Genomic DNA, 20975 nt, shown 5'->3' with positions numbered 1-20975 from the left:
TAACCAGTGAAATGTAAATGGCTACTGATATAACTGTTAATGTCAGTTACCAGTTCCTGTTATTTAAATAACAGGAGGAAACTGGTTACTGGTAATTAGGCTGCCGACCTCAGCTACTGTTCAGTGAAACGTGATCGGGATCTCCACTAAAAGCGACATGGCAGTTATCAGTTCCACTAATTCAAACAGTTGCTGCAAATAACAGTTATTGGAAAGTGCAGCTACTAACCAGTGAAATGTAAATGGCTACTGATATAACTGTTATTGTCAGTTACCAGTTCCTGTTATTTAAATAACAGCAGGAAACTGGTTACTGGTAATTCAGCTGCCGACCTCAGCTACTGTTCAGTGAAACGTGATCGGGATCTCCACTAACAGCGACATGGCAGTTATCAGTTCCACTAATTCAAACCGTTGCTGCAAATAACCAGTTATTGGAAAGTGCAGCTACTAACCAGCGAAATGTAAATGGCTACTGATATAACTGTTATTGTCAGTTACCAGTTCCTGTTATTTAAATAACAGCAGGAAACTGGTTACTGGTAATTCAGCTGCCGACCTCAGGTACTGTTCAGTGAAACGTGATCGGGATCTCCACTAACAGCGACATGACAGTTATCAGTTCCACTAATTCAAACAGTTGCTGCAAATAACAGTTATTGGAAAGTGCAGCTACTAACCAGTGAAATGTAAATGGCTACTGATATAACTGTTATTGTCAGTTACCAGATCCTGTTATTTAAATAACAGCAGGAAACTGGTTACTGGTAATTCAGCTGCCAACCTCAGCTACTGTTCAGTGAAACGTGATCGGGATCTCCACTAACAGCGACATGGCAGTTATCAGTTCCACTAATTCAAACAGTTGCTGCAAATAACAGTTATTGGAAAGTGCAGCTACTAACCAGTGAAATGTAAATGGCTACTGATATAACTGTTATTGTCAGTTACCAGTTCCTGTTATTTAAATAACAGCAGGAAACTAGTTACTGGTAATTCAGCTTGCCGACCTCAGCTACTGTTCAGTGAAAAGTGACCGGGATCTCCACTAACAGCGACATGGCAGTTATCAGCTCCACTAATTCAAACAGTTGCTGCAAATATCCAGTTATTGGAAAGTGCAGCTACTAACCAGTGAAATGTAAATGGCTACTGATATAACTGTTAATGTCAGTTACCAGTTCCTGTTATTTAAATAACAGCAGGAAACTGGTTACTGGTAATTCAGCTTGCCGACCTCAGCTACTGTTCAGTGAAACGTGATCAGGATCTCCACTAACAGCGACATGGCAGTTATCAGTTCCACTAATTCAAACAGTTGCTGCAAATAACAGTTATTGGAAAGTGCAGCTACTAACCAGTGAAATGTAAATGGCTACTGATATAACTGTTATTGTCAGTTACCAGTTCCTGTTATTTAAATAACAGCAGGAAACTAGTTACTGGTAATTCAGCTTGCCGGCCTCAGCTACTGTTCAGTGAAAAGTGATCGGGATCTCCACTAACAGCGACATGGCAGTTATCAGTTTCACTAATTCAAACAGTTGCTGCAAATAACCAGTTATTGGAAAGTGCAGCTACTAACCAGTGAAATGTAAATGGCTACTGATATAACTGTTAATGTCAGTTACCAGTTCCTGTTATTTAAATAACAGCAGGAAACTGGTTACTGGTAATTCAGCTGCCGACCTCAGCTACTGTTCAGTGAAAAGTGATCGGGATCTCCACTAACAGCGACATGGCAGTTATCAGTTCCACTAATTCAAACAGTTGCTGCAAATAACAGTGATTGGAAAGTGCAGCTACTAACCAGTGAAATGTAAATGGCTACTGATATAACTGTTAATGTCAGTTACCAGTTCCTGTTATTTAAATAACAGCAGGAAACTGGTTACTTGTAATTCAGCTGCCGACCTCAGCTACTGTTCAGTGAAACGTGATCAGGATCTCCACTAACAGCGACATGGCAGTTATCAGTTCCACTAATTCAAACAGTTGCTTCAAATAACCAGTTATTGGAAAGTGCAGCTACTAACCAGTGAAATGTAAATGGCTACTGATATAACTGTTATTGTCAGTTACCAGTTCCTGTTATTTAATTAACAGCAGCAAACTGGTTACTGGTAATTCAGCTTGCCGACCTCAGCTACTGTTCAGTGAAACGTGATCGGGATCTCCACTAACAGCGATATGGCAGTTATCAGTTCCACTAATTCAAACAGTTGCTGCAAATAACAGTTATTGGAAAGTGCAGCTACTAACCAGTGAAATGTAAATGGCTACTGATATAACTGTTATTGTCAGTTACCAGTTCCTGTCATTTAAATAACAGCATTAAACTGGTTACTGGTAATTCAGCTGCCGACCTCAGCTACTGATGCATCCTGCTGACAGCCGAATCATTTCATCACGTACACCCAAAACTCTTGTCGGTGTTGAACGATCGGCTACGTCAACAACACCCAACTGTCCGTCACTGTTGCTCCCCCATGAAAATATTTCACCTGAATCTTAGTTATAAAAAAGAGAGTGAGGAAAAATATTTAAATGCATGAACTGACATTTATACAGAAATTAAGTTACAAGGTGAAGAGACAAAACTTTTACGTGCACACTGTACTCTTAGAGAAATGTATCACCTCCACCTTCAGATCCTCAAATCTCACAACTTAAGACGTTTATAAACCTTTAAAAAATCAAGTCAAACTTTATTTCACCATTTGTTCACATACAAAGGCTTAATTAATGCAGCACAAACAAACTAACCTGTACTGAGCAATGTGTGTGCTCTTCCACATGCAACATGAGTAGCCTTTTCTGGCTTCAAACCTAAAAATTAATGCACACACAAATATTAGGCATTAAGTAATAATTACATTTTCACGCATAAACACAAAATTACATTTCCAGGAGAGTTAACCTTTTTCATACTATAATAGGTGCTTAAATCCCCAAACTAAAGGCCGCCAGTGCAATGCATTGACAGCTGGCACAAGGTCAATAAAAGTTAAATATGGAATCACAGAGCATCCTCCAAATTACCCATAATTTAAACAGTTGTAAATAAAATGGTTCTGCAATATAATCTGAGAAAGACTGGGTCAGTCTTTCATTACAGATGCTGTAATACAGGTGTAATATTTTCAGTAAAACATTTCAATTCAGTGCAGGCAATGATGCACTTACTCTTCACACAGCTTGGCTTCACAGTAACATTCTTGTGACCGAGACCAAGTTGTCCATAATCGTTATTCCCAAACACAGACACTCTTCCTTTCTCTGGAATTCAAACAAAATTCTACAAATATTCATCAGTCACACATCATTAATAAAACTTCCAAGTCAAATACTATATGAAATAAAAATAGCACCTCTAATAGTATTCTTAGTGTCTCTGGGGCATATCTATATTCATGTATATTGCCAGCCTGCTAATGGACCATATACTGAGCCAGTTCAATCCAGTCAACATCCTCAGTTTCTTTAAAATCCATTTTAATATTATCATCTATATATAACTGGCTCAGTATATGGTCCAGTACATAAATATAGAAAAACCCCATAGACCCTAATAAGCAGAGTGTAGGACAGGTCATAGAATAGCACATTTTATTATAAGAACATAAAATAAATTTAAAAGGTGTCCCACTATATGTCATGTAGGTGCTTGAGGGGGAAGGAGGTATAGCTCCTACTCATTCTTAACCTCGGCACTAGACAGGGTAAGTGGTCAGCATCACACCCCAGCTGTGCTTCACCCCTGGAAAAAGACCCCTGAGGCTGGGTGAACCCCGGAGCCGGTCTAGTCTCAAAGGCTGCCCGTCACAGATTGAACCCCGGTAGTACAGTCCGTAGTCAGTCACTATTCTGGCTGAACTACCCCAACTCACTTATTATAAGAACACACACTAACATACTAAATGACATAACAATAAAATTATTTTGGTTTGCATATCAATTTTACCTATTTGAAGATGGCTGCATTTTCACTGCACTGAAAAATATGTTTTATCACAATACACAATTTACATATCTACAAAATAACATGCACGTATTAGTTTCACTAATGAAATTGTATGTGCCCTTAACAATAAAATCCATGTGGGTGGAATATCTTGTGACCTAGCCAAGGCATTTGATTGTGTAAACCATGAAATATTACTAATGAAACTGAAATTTTATGGGATTCGAGGTATAGCAGGACAATGGTTTAAATCCTACCTAAACAATAGAAGGCAGAAAGGAGAAATTCAAAGCCCCCATACCAATCATAATACCTATTCAGAATGGGGTATCGTAAATCACGGAGTGCCACAAGGTTCAGTTCTTGGGCCCTTACTTTTCCTCATATATATCAATGACCTGCCGGCAACTGTGAACTCTATATCCAAACCCATTCTTTTTGCTGATGATACAAGTATCATTATTGCACACCAAGAATTGATCTATCTTCAAAATATCATGAATGATGTCTTTGCCAACATAAATTAGAGCTAACAAACTGGCACTAAATTTTGAAAAAACAAACTTCATAAAATTTGTTATTGAGCACAAGACATATCCTAGGTTAAATATAGGTTTTGAAGAAAAATTAACTGTGGAAGTTGAAACAAACAAATTCCTTGGCTTACAAGTTGACAACACCTCAGATTGGAAGAAACACATTGAATATATTATTCCCAAATTAAGCTCTGCATGCTTTGCCATGAGAACAGTCGTACCACCCATGACAACAGACGCTATAAAGCTAGTTTACTTTGCATACTTTCACTCTGTATTGTCATATGGATTAATCTTTGGGGGAAATTCAACAGACAGTAATAAAGTCTTTTACATGCAAAAGAAAATAATTAGAATAATGGCCGGTGTCAAAAGCAGGGTATCTTGTAGAAAATTATTTCGTAAATTTAACATACTTCCACTTGCAAGTGAATTTATACTCTGCTTGCTATCATTTGTGGTGGAAAACATGGATAAATTTAAAAGAAATACAGATGTACATAATTTAAATACAAGACGTAAACATGATCTCTATGTGCCAAATAATAACTTTACTAAATATCAGAAAGGAGTGTACTATACAGGTATCAAGTTGTTTAATAATCTTCCACCAACAATTAAAAGTCTAAATTATGATATAAAGGTATTCAAGCCTGCATTGAAAGATCACCTCTTTACTCACTCCTTCTATTCTGTAGATGATTTCATCTCTGCTGAAAATGTTTAAGCTTTATATCCATAATCTACGCATATGTAAAGCAAGTTTTGTATTTATATTTAAATGTATATTAATTTGTAAAATTATTTTTCATACTTATATTGCAGAATCTGAAATTTATGTACATTGATATGTGAAATACGTTCTTGTACTTGTGTTGAAAGTTCTGAAGTGTATGTATATTGTATGAAATGACATGTTGTACATCCTTTGGTTGAGTCCTAAGAAGGATCAATGGAATGTAAATAAACTCTACTCTACTCTACTGTGAGATCCTGCACACTGCTTCCCTTATATTTTGAGCATTATTATTTATAATATTAAACTGTGGTTTTATTTTGTCAGAAACTAACAACATGTCACAAAATTAATAACTGATTATGTGTAATTCTGTTATTTCACAGAATACCCACGTATTTAAAAAATATGCAATCCGTGTTCCTCTCAGAGAGTGAGAGACCATGTTTTGCAGCCACACAATAAAACAGGAAAAATTATTGTTTTATAAATTTTTATTTCAGATTCTTATAAATCAGACGGGAAGACAATATATTTTGAACCGAGAAGAAGCAAGCATTTCTGGAATTTAGTCTCCTCCTAATTTCCTCATGAATATCATTTTGATATGTTATTGTTATTCCCAAATATTTAAACTTTGTCACACTTCCGAGTTTGAAATCCTTAAAATGAACATCACTTACACTGGCATGTGTATCATATAGTGCTCAGGATGAAGACTCTTGCTCTCGCAAGTGGCGCAAAGATCAAAGTCAGGGCACTGAATGCACCTGTAGCGAAACCCTTGCACTGCCCTCTCACACGCATCACATGTCACACCAACATGCTGCTGCAGACCTGAGACAGAATTATCACACTTTGCTCCTTAAGCTGAATGTGATAACAAAAAGTACACAAAATTCCTACTTTTATCATTAGCCAAACTGCAGCAATGAAGAGAGAAAGCACACGTTTTCAACAAAGTTTAAACACAAACAGCACAACTCAAGCAGACTGAATGGTTTTTCAAGACTTCTCAATTCAACTTGCTGGAACATTTTCATTTGCAATACAATAAATAAGATATTCTGATTATTGCATAACAACAAAAGGTAGTGCTGTCTAAAAGCCTGCAAAACAGCATCACATTTAAAAACTGATCCTTGTGGCACTCCATTTTCTTCAGGATAACTTGCAGATAAGACATTCACAAGGACACAGAAATAACAGGCGCCTGCATGAAGTTGAAAAGAAACAGTGGCACTCAATCCCAAAGACTTCACCAGTGAAGGGTTCTGAGGACACCATAATTCAAAGTTGTGCCTTATGCCCTCTCCAGGTCAAAGAGAGCAACAATGTGCTGGCATAGAATAAAGTGGCTGAAAGGATGAATAATTGATATGCTTAAACTCTACCGATTTTAAACAAAATCAGACCCAAGACTCAAAAGAGAAAAAAAGTCCTTTCTGGGAGAAAAGCTCATTTTACACATTTTCCATACACGGCCGGAAGAAATCAGCAATGCCAAGTATTTTGCTCCCTATAATAAAGTTCTTGCAAAAGGTTTTGCTTATTCTATAAAGACAAAGTAAAGTGAAATGGAAAATTTCTAATTCCTCCTCACCGACCAATTGTCCAATGATTCTCAGATACTGAATATGGGCATCTTCTTGCTGTTCTTGTGATTTCTGCTGCTTGCTACTGGAAGGGCCAGCGGAGTTATCATTAACGTGGGGTGGTTCTTCTTCGCCTGAAAGATTTGTCCACACGATGTACAAAGCAAGGGCTTCCAACCACTCTGGTTCTCCACCACGAGGTCTCCATGGACAATGGCCTGCCTCAGGCTCCCACCCACACCTCACAGAAGAGAAGCAATTATTCACTCAACTAGTCAACAGATATTGTTCATTGTGACTTTTCTCTTGTCTCCTAACTTTAACATTTACAGTGTAAACAGTTTGTTTGAATGCTTATTTTTATATCCAGAAAATTAGTTTGTGAGGTCTTCCATCCACATGCACAAATAGGTCAAATAACAAGTCTACTTTGAAGGCCATTAAACTTCGATCACCGTAAGTGCAGTATCCTAATTTCTACATTAGTCTCGACACTTGATAATACAAAGTTGATCCTTCACATGTTAAATCACATAATGCACTAATACACACTGACCTTCGGCAGATCCAGCTCCTGGTTTTAAATATAGTTTGCGCACTTCAGTCTGTGATTCAGTTAATGCCAGCATCAATTCTTCGTCGCTGGACATTGTAATTTTATCACCTTCGGCATCTGTGGACAAAGAAATAAAATGAACTTAAAAAGCATGGGCTAAACACAAACATCAGCAAGTACATATTTGATCAGTGATGTAATATAGCATCATAAAAATGGAAAAATCCTGTCAATGAACAAGAAACCAAAATTTCCCTGTGTTCTACACACCAATTCTTCTCCAATATGAGCACGAGGTTAAACAGATAGTAAAACAAAGATATTAAAGGATAAGATGAAAAATGTTAATTTCTGAAGTGTAAATTAAACCCCATGAAAAATGAATAAGGAACAGAGTTACATCATTCCCCATATTTACTGTTAATTCATGAGGAAAAATGGCTAAGAAAATTTGTAGCTCCGTGTTCCATCAAATTTCAATGCCGGTTACCTTTCCACGCAACGATAAAGTTGCATCCGTGAAGGGATGGGAAAATAGATTGTAGTTTCTCCCTTAGCATGGCGAAGTTTAATGCAGAAGTGAGTTTGAAATTAAAACGACGTATTTAACGTTCATTTCCCTCTTCAAAGTAAACTTTAAAACAAACTTTCATCTCTTCATCCATGACACCTGAAAATTAGAATTATTAATATTCAGTTCATGTTATCTTTAATGCATTTACTTAAATGACATCAAATACATATAACGTATTCACCGAGTCATGAGGAGCTGTTGTTGAGAAATACGTACCGCTGTACTCCTAGACAATGGTGGAGAGGGCTGTCAGTTGGAATGCGTGTCCAGCACATATAAGCTCGAAATCAGGATGGCCAACTATTATAAAATTTATTTGTATACCTGTTTCTGTGGATAAAGGCTAAAAATCCTGGGATGCTTGTGTCCGTCAATTTAAATATCCACACACAGGTTTGGTGGCAGTGGTTATGGAGAATGTTTAATGGGAAAAGCCAATATATAAAAATATGAACACCACAATTCAACTGGGCGTGAGGTCTCTTTGTACGGGCACTACTGTTATTCTGTGATTGTGAGGCCTTTCATAAAGGCACAGACTCAACAAGAAATTTCAGATGTAAATTGTAAGTTGCACAGAGTAGATGAGAGTGTGAACGAAAAGCCTGACGCGCACATGGAGAAGGGGCTAGATGTTGCCAAAGTAGAAAGCAGAATTAATACTAATATCACTTCTAAGTTAGACGAGTATAGAACTGAAGTGGAGCTGTCAGAAAGGAAGTGTTAAGTTTAAGGCACAACATTTCTAAATGGGAAAGTACTGCTAATATGGAAGAAATTACTATTTGCTCAGATGGCATACAAGAACAGGTAACAGTAGCAACTAGACAAGCAGAGCCTGTTAGTGGGTAACAGTCAAACGCCACTGACAAATGTAACAGCTGGCACAGACCAAGGCTCTTGTTCGTCTGGAATAGTAGATTTAGCAGTCCCACGCGCAAAACACTTGGGGAAGTATGAATGGATTAAAATGTACCAGTGTTATGCACTGTTACACAAATAAGGAAGAGGAGGAAAAGAAACAAGTAATAAAAACACAAGAAAATGAGAATCATAGGAAGAATGTGAAATGGTGATTCCAATTATTATGCTCCCTATAATAAAGTTCTTGCAAAGGTTCTGCTTATTCTCTAATGACAAAGTAAAGTGAAATGGAAAATTTCTAATTCCTCCCCACCCAACGGATCCAATACAATGGCCACCAACTGTCCGATGTTTCTCAGATACTGAATATGGGCATCTTCTTGCTGTTCTTGTGATTTCTGCTGCTTGCTACTTGAAGGGCCAGCGGAGTTATCGTTAACGTGGGGCTCTCCTTCACCTGAAAGATTTGTCCACTCGTTGAAGTTCGAAGCAAGGGCTTAATAGAAAAGAATATTCTGAACAAAAGATTTATATTTAGGAAGGTTCTAGGAATTGTCACCACCAAATTGCAAAATTTGCATTCACAGAAGCATGCACTCAACGGAGTAGAACAAGCCCTTATGTGTGTGTGTAACTTGAAAATATCATGAACGACATAAACAAATGGTTTACAGCCAACAAACTGGCACTAAGTTCTCTCTCTCTCTCCTTTTTCTTTTCTAAAAAGGAAACTTCATAAAATTTGTTACTAAGCACAAGGCATATAATAGGTTTTATGAAAAATTAATCGCGGAAGTTTAAACAATTTCCTTGGCTTACGAGTTGACAACACCTCAGATTGGAAGAAGCACATTGAGTATATTATTCCCTAATTAAGCTCTGCGTGCCTTGCCATCTGAACAATCATGCCACCCATGACAACAGATACTATAAAGCTAGTTTACTTTGCTTATTTCCACTCTGTGGTGTCTTATGGATTAATATTTTGGGGGAATTCAACAGACAGTAATAAGGCTTTTTACATGCAAAAGAAAATAATCACAACAATGGCAGGTGTCAAAAGCAGCGTATCTTGTAGAAAATTATTTCGTAAATTTAATATACTTCCACTTGCAAGTGAATTTATACTCTGCTTGCTATCATTTGTGGTGGAAAAGTTGGATAATTTTAAAAGAAATACAGATGTACATAATTTAATTACAAGATGTAAACCCTGCTAAATGTCAAAGAGGAGTGTACTTTACACGTGTCAAGTTATTTAATAATCACCAACCAACAATTAAAACTCTAAATTGTGATATAAATGTATTCAAGCCTGCACTGAAATTAGCTTTCATACTTGAATTGCAAAATCTGAAGGTTTATGTACATTCATATGTGAAACACGTTCTTGTAATTGTGTCAAAAGTACCGAGGTTTACGTATATTGAATGAAGTCCTGAAGTTTATGTTTACTATATGAAATGACTTGCTCTGCATCCCATGGTTTAGTTCTAAGAAGGATCCATGGAATGCAAAGAAACTCTACTCTCTAACATACCTGAATAATGCAATTCCTTATCCAAGTCACAAACACTCCAGGTGCTTCGTTCTGTCTGGTTCTTCACAACTCCAACTCCAAATAAGCTGCTTCCCCATCACGCACACAACTGATCTTCTCAAACGCTTATATTCAGACAAATTGGTCTGCCATGTCTTCGTTGAAACCAGTCCACACACACTACAGCTACAGTTCACATGAAAGTTGCTACTCAGCACATCCCCTGATCTCAAACTCCTCTTTGAGACAGACTAGGCACTCCCACTAAATCTAGAACAGTACACCTCCTCGGAAAGCAAGGTATATAATCGCACGAGGGCCTGAGGTCTTCCTTGTGGCATTGTGAGGCATCATACGAACACCCCATACTTGGTCACTAGGAATCAAAAGTGGGCAACTGCGGTGCAGTGGCCACGTAACCAACATTACAACCTGTAACCCTAGCTGCTTACTTCTAGCTTCTTCACTGCGATAAGCTCTTGCACAAATTTAAATCAACAGCTACTGAATTTCCACATGCAAGTCACAAAAACAGAGGCTGCCACCACGAGTCTGTGGGTCATCCCAACCGCATCGACTGATGAATTGTGTCCATCACGCACAATGATCATGTCAGCTACCGGAGCAAAGTCTTGCTACCTCCGTAGTAATGATGGACTCGAAACTGCATAACGGCTGAAGTATCCCATATGCTTGCATTCACGCCTACCTGAAACAAAACCATGTACAGAAATAAACATCCGCATTGAGAGACCAGTATTAATTCTTACTACGAAGGCACTCTACACCACATTAATAACCTACTGGCAACTAATCCGGCCTTTCGTGCAACCAAAATATTTCCCACTTTACGTACTTCACACGGGAGAAAGATGACAAACATCAGATCAAATAAACTTGCAAGCCCTGGCAATATAAGAGAGTAAAGCTGCACTCGACTGGGCATGCATCCTACCATCACGCCGTCCGAAGGAAACAATACCAGCAGAGGAGCTGCGCCATTTTCTCGCACGCAGGGACGGCAACGTCTGAAAAACAGCGAACACATCCCGCCACCGCCGGAGCACGAGGGATATTCAATGATCAATATGTGCGCACCCTGACGAACTGTCCTGTCATCTACCGACAATACCCCTGAGGTACATGCCCGTCCGCGAACACTACACGGCACTGCCGAACCAAATGCTGACTGAAATACCACTCCAAAGACCGTAAACTGATAAACACAAGGCAGGTAGCTCCAAAATTGACTTTCGATATCACGCCCGTGCGCACAGACATGTTTATTTGTTACCATGCACTTGGGCAAACATTACACTGATCCCTAGGGTCAAATCAACAGGTCACGCCGCCATTGTGCCAATTCTTTCAAGTACTGCATAAATTTTTGAAGGAGTCTCCACGAACAGCGGAGAATTTTATGGAAGTGCATTAAGACGCACTCTTTGAACCAAGGTCAACAGTTCATGACACGAAATAACAGAAAAAGATAATTATTTGTCTGAATTCGATTCTACAAGGAATTTAATCCATGCTTACACGTGATATGAGCAATGCGACAAAGTTGGAGAATGTGTAATATTCCTAAGAATTCCATTCACGCAGTGCATTTATTGAGACTATCTGCTGGTTTCTTCCAGCTTAAAACATGTTTTCAAACACGGCAGCAATTTCTTTCTCGTACTGAACACGTACAGGTGTTCAACTTATCAAATGGGACACGAAGTAAGTGCTGGAAACAGCGACTTCTTCAAGTTTTTCTATTATTCTCGAGACAGTATTCAATGGCGCAACAAATATTCGAGCTGAGGAACGTCTGGATTTTAGAGCAACACACACCTGAACGCGGTCCTAAATTCGTCAGAATCTATCGAGAATCGATGAACCAATTACTGTAACCTGAGTGTCAACCCATCCTAATCTTCGGAACTTATTAAAAACACAGACAGAGAGAGAGAGATGCTTCAACTAAGTTAACAGTCCTATAATATTTCTTGATGATTTAGACAGGTGTAATACTTCGTTTCTCACTCTGTAAGACAATCCGAACTTGAAAACACTTAGGGAAAGAGATTCAAGAAGATTATTTACAAGCGAGTGGGGCGAAGTAATACTGATAAAGAAAAAAGTTTGTAAACGGTACATTAAGCCTTCAACAGAGAATGCTAAATACCAAGTAGTTCAATTCTGAAAGTTTACTTCAACATATGTACCAAGTGCTTTAATTATGATGACTTTTATATTTATGGCTTTTCTATGATTCTCACTATAAACAGCGATCATTTCCTTAAACAGCGTTAACCAGTTGATCTTCGTAATGGTGAAGAGTTGTGTTTTCTTCGCGGTACGGACTGGATTCTTAAATATAATTCAGACGAACTATGATTCTCGGAATAAACAGCGATCATTTCCTTAAACAGCGTTAACCAGTTGATTTTCGTAATGGTGAAGAGTTGTGTTTTCTTCGCGGTACGGACTGAATTCTTAAATATAATTCAGACGACCTACGGCTTCATGGGGTTAATGATGCTTACTTTTTACATTTCAAAGAGCACACAAAAAGTTAAGTTATGAACCCTCTTAGGAAAGGAATGAATTATTTCGGAAGATTTAGTAGCGGTGAGACTTAATATTAAACTGTGTTATTGTATAAAGAGTATCTAGAGATGTGAATCAGACTGCAGTGACTCACGATAGACTCAAATTTCGGTTTCCTTGCACTTGTAAACCTTCAGTTTCATTGATTAGGAAAATAGATCAGGTACTCAATTTGACGATATTTTATATTACTATACACAGAATAAACTGAAAGTCGACAAAACTGCAATTTTTATTAGCGAAGAGTAATTATAACTGTTATAAATTACGCCTTCATAGTTTTCTGACTCGAGATACTGTAAACTGGTGCAGCTTTAATTCAATATATATCTCTACTGTGTTGCTACAAGTGGACTTGAATATCAATTCTTGAGTCTTGGTCTACGCTCCTGTATCCCATCACCATCCTTCGGGATAAAACGCAGAACGATACTTCGTTCTGATGACTGCCTCAATCAAGCAAAAGATGTTGAAAATGTTTCTCCATATTTTGGGAACCTCTGCTCTATACAGCAGCTCTGTCTAATTCCATCACAGCGTAAAGGACGCCTACTCAGTCGCGTCTCTGGCAGACGGCTAATCCAAATCAATACAGACTCCATACGCAATACTCGGTCCACCTAACACCACAGCATTTCCTTACGAAATTTATCCAACAGAAATGAAGTAAGGACGACCAATCAGTTTTTAAAATTTCTGTGTCTATACACGAAGAGAAAGGCTTTGACCAGTTAAACGACTGTCAGCTACACGATGACTGCCGTACATGTTTACATCAAGAGAGACGGAAGAAATTGGTCTCATACCGCAAGTGTGCGTGTCTATCACCGGACACGCAACGTCTCTGTGATTGTCTGCATTTTCTCCTTTTCCAATCTTTCCCATCAACAATTCTCAAATGATCTGTAACTTTTCCTTTCTGTTTCCAACTCATAAAAGAACTTGATTCCTTACCGTACGTAGGGGGTTTCAAACATTCTTTGATTTTGGCGATATCGGTACCTTCGCGAAATCCCATCCATGCAGATCAGGCTTTACTCAGACACTACATTGCCGTCGAGACATACTAATTTTTAATTTCCCACAGAACACTATCTACGAAAGTCATTATAATTTTGAATCAACCTAGAAATAATACATCACCGTACTCACCCGAGTCCATCGCTCACTGGTGCCTCATCGTTTCAGACGTCTCGTGCAAGACGACGTCACAGAGCAGCGTCCAGGAGCGAGACGTGGAAAAATCTTCAGGTTCAGAGGGTTCACGACGGCGATGAAGAATGATGATATCATAATCACCGTGAATATGAAGAGGGCTCCGCCAACCACCTCAAAGCAGACATAATGACAAGAATTTATAATTACGTCGCTTCTGTATGTAAGCTCTGAAACTCGATCAGTGGGCATTATCTGACAATTTCTCATTGTACTCACCGGAGTCCTTAGTTCGCTGCTGCTGTAATATAATTTTCGGGTTGTCGTGTTAGCAAGCTCACGATGTAAGCGGCCGTCATCCTCACCGCTCCGTAAACCTCAAGTCTTGAACGAGCGTCACGTGGTTGTTACCACTGACCTAGAAGGAGACGGAATGCGTGGGCAGTATCACAGAACAATCAAAACGTAAAATAGAATATCTCAGTGTTGCAACGTCATTTCAGCCATCTTGTCTTGTGTGACGCAGGCCAAGTCACGTTGTATCGGTAACAGCACGCAATATAAGTTTTTCTCTCAACGTACTTTCAGAACTCTCTACTTCAGAGGACGGAATATTTCATGCAACTCACCTTGAATGACTTAAGTAGGCTCGCGTTGTACAGGACGTAGCACCCGAGGACACAAAACAGGACACATGTACTCTCGCATGTGCGTGTCACAGTCCTTGAGAAAAATATATAGACGATCTTATATCACTCCACTTTCTCCATGGAAAAGCGACGTAATTCACCTGTAAAGCCGCCAGACAGAAATGCCGATAAGTCAGGGTCGTTATCTATCCGACCAGGTTAAATCTGTATTCATTATGATAAGGTCAAATCCAGGAGTCAATTATAATAAATATTACAATTTTCATCGATTTGTGCTTACATTACACGTACAGTGAATGGCAAAAGAGGTGGAAATCCACACAATAAGAATTTATTATTATTTTCGCTTCAGATTCCAGGATTAAATTTTCAATGGTGCAAGGGTTTAAGTCGAATAAAATCTAACTCAACGATTTTTGTAATTTCTAGAGAAAATCGGTTAGTATTTTCATTATCACGAATTCGCCTGCATTCTTTAGAGCCTCGTACTACTACCACCACGAAAGCTTCAACAACTCTTTGGCTGTCGAACAAATCGATAATTAAACCAAACACAAGCTGAGACGTAATATCAAAATGGCTGACTGAAGCCCCAACTTACGTAAAGACTGGACACGTACGCGCTGTACCGGAGCAGGAGACAGACAACCAGAAACAAACTCAACTTGTCCGTAGGAAACAAGTTTCGCGGAGCATGCCGGGAAAGGCGTGTCGGCAGAGATGACTAAGGGGCAGATAAAATTATACGTCCAGTAATAAAACACTAGAAGCGAAAATACTACGAGCAGCGAAAACTCAATGATTTAATCGAATGAAACCAAATCGCGGGACGGAGGGTCAGCCTCAGGTCGTAAATGGTCGTAGAGAATAAAACAAGGCTCGAAAAACGTAAAATAAACGGCAGCGTCCTCTGTGCGGGAACATCGGGACCCACCAAAAGCGCCGTTACCCACAGAGGGCGCAAGTTATTATTTTGCTTTAAGAGGTTTGTTTTAAGTTCCTATGACCACTTAGCGGCTGGGGTTGAGCCCCCCTGTCGTATTATTCCATATCAATTACCGCGCTTTCGTTGCTGGTACTATTTTCGAATTTTGAGTGGTCCTCTTATTATACCTAATCTTACTATGCTCTTGCTATATCCCCTAGACAAGATCTGTTGCCAGGTGGGTTAGTCGAAAGAGTTGAACGACTCGCCTCGCCCACGAGGTCCTGTTTTGCATAGCGTGCGAGCGCAAAGCCAACGAGTTGGACTCGTCCGACTCGGGCGGTTCGTTGGAACCCGCCACCAGGCGCCCGGCGCCCAGGCCATTGTCCGGAGCCGGGTCCGCGCCACTGCTCGCTCAAGAAACGGCCTGGGCCTCCACCACCTTTCGTGGGGGTTAGGGCCGGGGGGTGGGGTTAGGGCCGGGGGGGGGGGGTTAGGGCCGGGGGGTGGGGTTAGGGCCGGGGGGGGTTAGAGCCGGGGGGGTTAGGGCCGGGGGGGGTTAGGGCCGGGGGGGGTTAGGGCCGGGGGGGTTAGGGCGGGGTGGGTGGGGGTTAGGGCCGGGGGGGTTAGGGCCGGGTGGGGTTAGGGCCGGGGGGGGGGTTAGGGCCGGGGGGGGGGGTTAGGGCCGGGGGGGGGGTTAGGGCCGGGGGGGGGGTTAGGGCCGGGGGGGGGGGTTAGGGCCGGGGGGGGGTTAGGGCCGGGGGGGGGGTTAGGGCCGGGGGGGGGTTAGGGCCGGGGGGGTTAGGGCCGGGGGGGGTAGGACCGGGTGGGGTTAGGGCCGGGGGGGTTAGGGCCGGGGGGGTTAGGGCCGGGGGGGTTAGGGCCGGGGGGGTTAGGGCCGGGGGGGTTAGGGCCGGGGGGGTTAGGGCCGGGGGGGGTTAGGGCCGGGGGGGGTTAGGGCCGGGTGGGGGGTTAGGGCCGGGTGGGGTTAGGGCCGGGGGGCTGGTGTTATGGCCGGGGGGGTGGGGTTAGGGCCGGGGGGGTTTGGGCCGGTGGGGGGCTCTAAGTTGGTTATGGCGTTTCATGCCATTTGCAGAAACATTTAATTTTTTAAAAATTTCGACATTTTTGAAAATTTCAATTTTTCGAAAATTTTCGAAAAATCGAAAAACGTGGGAAATCGTCCAAAAAGCTAGGTTAGGTTAGGTTATGTTACGTTAGGTAAGGTTAGTTTTTTTAAATTTCAATTTTTTAGAAAATTCTCGAAAAATCGAAAATCGTGGGAAATCGTACAAAAGCGCACAAAACCAAAATTTTTTGAAAAATTCTGAATTCAAAATTTTTTAGAAAATTTTGAAAATCTTTAGTTTTCTTCGCGTTTCATGCCATTTGCAGCCACTTTTAATTTTTTGGAACTTTTTGAAAATTTTTGAAAATTTCAATTTTTTCGAAAATTTTCGGAAATTTCGAAAAACGGGAAATCGTTGAAAATGCTAGGTTAGGTTAGGTTAGGTTAGGTTATTTTTTTAAATTTTCAATTTTTCGAAAATTTTCGAAAAATCGAAAAACGTGGGAAATCGTCCAAAAAGCGCACAAAACCAAATTTTTTTGAAAAATTCTGAATTCAAATTTTTTTTCGAAAATTTCGAAAATATTTAGTTTTCTTCGCGTTTCATGCCATTTACAGCCAATTTTAATTTTTTGAAAATTTCGAAAAATTTTGAAAATTTCAATTTTTCGAAAATTTTCGAAAAATCGAAAAACGTGGGAAATCGTCCATAAAGCGCAGAAAACCAAAAAATTTTCAAAAATTCTGAATTCAATTTTTTTTCGAAAATTTCGAAAATCTTTAGTTTTCTTCGCGTTTCATGCCATTTACAGCAACTTTTAATTTTTTGAAACTCTTTGAAAATTTCAATTTTTTCGAAAATTTTCGGAAATTTCGAAAAACGGGGAATCGTCGAAAATGCTAGGTTAGGTTAGGTTAGGTAAGGTTAGGTTAGGTTAGGTTAGGTTAGGTTAGGTTAGGTTAGGTTATTTTTTTAAATTTTCAATTTTTCGAAAATTTCCGAAAAATCGAAAAACGTGGGAAATCGTCCAAAAAGCGCACAAAACCAAAATTTTTTGAAAAATTCTGAATTCAAAATTTTTTTCGAAAATTTCGAAAATATTTAGTTTTCTTCGCGTTTCATGCCATTTACAGCCACTTTTAATTTTTTGAAAATTTCGAAATTTTTTGAAAATTTCAATTTTTTCGAAAATTTTCAAAAAATCGAAAAACGTGGGAAATCGTCCATAAAGCGCAGAAAACCAAAAAAATTTCAAAAATTCTGAATTCAAATTTTTTTTCTAAAATTTCGAAAATCTTTAGTTTTCTTCGCGTTTCATGCCATTTACAGCAACTTTTAATTTTTTGAAAATTTTTGAAAATTTCAATTTTTTCGAAAATTTTCGGAAATTTCGAAAAACGGGAAATCGTCGAAAAAGCTAGGTTAGGTTAGGTTAGGTTAGGTTAGGTAAGGTTAGGTTAGGTTAGGTTAGGTTAGCTTACGTTAGGTTAGCTTACGTTAGGTTAGGTTAGGTTAGGTTACGTTAGGTTAGGTTAGGTTAGTTTAGGTTTAGGTTAGGTTAGGTTAGATTAGGTTAGGTTAGGTTATTTTTTAAAATTTCAATTTTTCGAAAATTTTCGAAAAATAGAAAAACGTGCGAAATCGTCCAAAAAGCGCACAAAACAAAAAAAATTTGAAAAATTCTGAATTCAATTTTTTTTCTAAAATTTCGAAAATATTTAGTTTTCTTCGCGTTTCATGCCATTTGCCGCCACTTTTTTAAATTTTTTGAAAATTTCGAAAATTTTTGAAAATTTCAATTTTTTCGAAAATTTTCAAAAAATCGAAAATGTGGGAAATCGTCCAAAAAGCGCACAAAACCAAAACATTTTCAAAAATTCTGAATTCAAAATTTTTTCGAAAATTTTGAAAATCTTTAGTTTTCTTCGCGTTTCATGCCATTTGCAGCACTTTTAATTTTTTAAAATTTCTACAATTTTTTAAAATTTAGATTTTTTCGAAAGTTTTCGAAAAATCGAAAAACGTGGCAAATCGTCCAAAAAGCGCACAAAACCAAAATTTTTTGAAAAATTCTGAATACTAATTTTTTTTCGAAAATTTCGAAAATCTTTAGTTTTCTTCGCGTTTCATGCTATTTGCAGCCACTTTTATTTTTTTTAAAATTTCTACAATTTTTGAAATTTCAATTTTTTCGAAAATTTTCGAAAAATCGAAAAACGTGGAAAATCGTCCAAAAAGCGCACAAAACCAAAATGTTTTGAAAAATTCTGAATTAATTTTTTTTTTTACGAAAATTTCGAAAATCTTTAGTTTTCTTCGCGTTTCATGCCATATGCAGCCACTTTTAATTTTTTTAAAATTTCGACAATTTTTGAAAATTTCAATTTCTTCGAAAATTTTCGAAAAATCGAAAAACGTGGGAAATGGACCAAAAAGCGCAGAAAACCAAAAAGTTTGAAAAATTTTGATTTCAAATTTTTTTTCGAAAATTTCGAAAATATTTAGTTTTCTTCGCGTTTCATGCCATTTACAGCAACTTTTAATTTTTTGAAAATTTTTGAAAATTTCAATTTTTTCGAAAATTTTCGGAAATTTCGAAAAACGGGAAATCGTCGAAAAAGCTAGGTTAAGTTAGGTTAGGTTAGGTTAGGTTAGGTAAGGTTAGGTTAGGTTAGGTTAGCTTACGTTAGGTTAGCTTACGTTAGGTTAGGTTAGGTTAGGTTAGGTTAGGTTACGTTAGGTTAGGTTAGGTTAGTTTAGGTTAGGTTAGGTTAGCTTAGGTTAGGTTACGTTAGGTTAGGTTATGTTAGTTTAGGTTAGGTTAGGTTAGGTTAGGTTAGATTAGGTTAGGTTAGGTTATTTTTTTAAAATTTCAATTTTTCGAAAATTTTCGAAAAATAGAAAAACGTGCGAAATCGTCCAAAAAGCGCACAAAACAAAAAAATTTTGAAAAATTCTGAATTCAAATTTTTTTCGAAAATTTCGAAAATATTTAGTTTTCTTCGCGTTTCATGCCATTTGCAGCCACTTTTTTAAATTTTTTGAAAATTTCGAAAATTTTTGAAAATTTCAATTTTTTCGAAAATTTTCAAAAAATCGAAAATGTGGGAAATCGTCCAAAAAGCGCACAAAACCAAAACATTTTCAAAAATTCTGAATTCAATTTTTTTTTCGAAAATTTCGAAAATCTTTAGTTGGGTGTCTTATAGATGCTCGTGAAGTACAACCTGGTGGCATACGGGCTGTGTAGTGGCGACATATGCAATAATCGTTTATAGTGCTTCTTTCATTGAGCTGTAGTTTACGAAATCCCACCTGTTTTCATAAATGATGGAAGATATTTAGGTTATGGAAATGTTTATTAGTTGGTGTCTTATAGGTGATGTTGGTCGGACTTTTCAAATGAGTCAGCTCGCGAGACGTTTTCGCCCTTCTGCAAAATTACTTGTGAGAAATTATCGCGCAAGGAGAATGTCGGTGCTGAATTTGCGTGATGTCTTGAGTGCCAACATGAAATGTGACGAGGATAAGTTCGTGTTGGAAAGGACGTGGACGATTTCACTGGGTGATTTATAGGTAGACGTGCAGGTATTCAAGAGTTGTGTCTGGTATCAATCTGAGCAGGGTGTCGAAGGTTGCTCTGTGCAGTAACATAACGGCGACCGACAGGTTATGTGACAAATGTGCCCTAGGATATAGGCGATGTAGATGCAAATTGTGGGCTACTTGTTTCATAGTGCTTCGTGCGAAGTTGATTGAGCTGTAGTTTATTGGGTGTGGTTGGATTCATAAATTATTTTATGATTTTTGAGGTTGTGGAAGTGATTGGTAATTGGTTTCTTATAGGCGAAGTTGGTAGCTCGTTTCGCCTTTTTTTTTTTCTTCCTGTCGTTTTTAAGAGAGAAGATGTGTCACTAATGGTAGTCACGGAATAAAGTTTGAGGTCTTCATAATTTTACAGTCTTTCGAGTGGTATTTCAGTCAGCATTTGGTTCGGCAGTGCCGTGTAGTGTTCGCGGACGGGCATGTACCTCAGGTGTATTGTCGGTAGATGACAGGACAGTTCGTCAGGGTGCGCACATATTGATCGTTGAATATCCCTCATACTCCGCCGGTGGCGGGAAATGTTCGCTGTTTTTCAGACGTTGCCGTCCCTGCGTGCGAGAAAATGGCGCAGCTCCTCTGCTGTTATTGTTTACTTCGGAAGGCGTG

The 20975-nt window shown here is 38.8% G+C and overlaps 2 protein-coding genes across 11 annotated transcripts in view; one reads left to right on the top strand and one right to left on the bottom strand.

Moving 5' to 3' along the window:
• Positions 1-2447: 2447 nt before the first annotated feature.
• On the bottom strand, positions 2448-15479 carry LOC147871953 (uncharacterized). 10 transcript variants are annotated; one of them, XM_087359825.1, is made up of 13 exons: positions 15370-15479; positions 14748-14908; positions 14398-14536; positions 14116-14292; positions 10366-11074; positions 8178-9282; positions 7878-8057; positions 7388-7504; positions 6840-7072; positions 5920-6073; positions 3187-3279; positions 2767-2829; positions 2448-2510 (listed from the first exon to the last, which is right to left on the bottom strand). In XM_087359825.1, exons 7-9 carry the CDS (start codon positions 7945-7947, stop codon positions 6861-6863), a joined length of 399 nt encoding a protein of 132 aa, XP_087215951.1. In that variant the 5' UTR covers positions 7948-8057; positions 8178-9282; positions 10366-11074; positions 14116-14292; positions 14398-14536; positions 14748-14908; positions 15370-15479; the 3' UTR covers positions 2448-2510; positions 2767-2829; positions 3187-3279; positions 5920-6073; positions 6840-6860. The 10 variants fall into 10 exon arrangements, 7 of the variants coding, with proteins under 7 accessions (XP_087215951.1, XP_087215950.1, XP_087215952.1 ...); XM_087359824.1 differs by having other exon boundaries at positions 9139-9282; positions 15370-15478; XM_087359826.1 differs by having other exon boundaries at positions 9139-9282; positions 10366-11070; positions 15370-15478.
• A 4493-nt stretch (positions 15480-19972) lies between these two features.
• LOC147871952 (uncharacterized) overlaps positions 19973-20975 on the top strand; it is a 28098-nt gene continuing 27095 nt past the window's right edge. Inside the window, exon 1 of the mRNA XM_087359861.1 lies at positions 19973-19978. Coding sequence (XP_087215987.1) covers positions 19973-19978 — 6 coding nt within the window. The remainder of the gene's footprint in view (positions 19979-20975) is intronic.

Source organism: Zootermopsis nevadensis, unplaced genomic scaffold, assembly GCF_977971745.1.
Source record: "Zootermopsis nevadensis isolate Lab colony 2312 unplaced genomic scaffold, Znev_1.0 Znev_ptg000036l, whole genome shotgun sequence".
NCBI lineage: Eukaryota > Metazoa > Arthropoda > Insecta > Blattodea > Termopsidae > Zootermopsis > Zootermopsis nevadensis.
This window is presented reverse-complemented; position numbering and strand designations above follow the sequence as displayed.

What these genes read in the sequence shown, in the direction of transcription:
- LOC147871953 (XM_087359825.1), bottom strand. Translation starts at nt 7,947, where the DNA reads ATGCTAAGGGAGAAACTACAATCTATTTTCCCATCCCTTCACGGATGC. An exon ending in CTTTATCGTTGCGTGGAAAG is followed by an intron (nt 7,505 to 7,877) that starts GTAACCGGCATT and finishes CTTTGTCCACAG; the next exon opens with ATGCCGAAGGTGATAAAATT. An exon ending in AGGAGCTGGATCTGCCGAAG is followed by an intron (nt 7,073 to 7,387) that starts GTCAGTGTGTAT and finishes CTCTTCTGTGAG; the next exon opens with GTGTGGGTGGGAGCCTGAGG.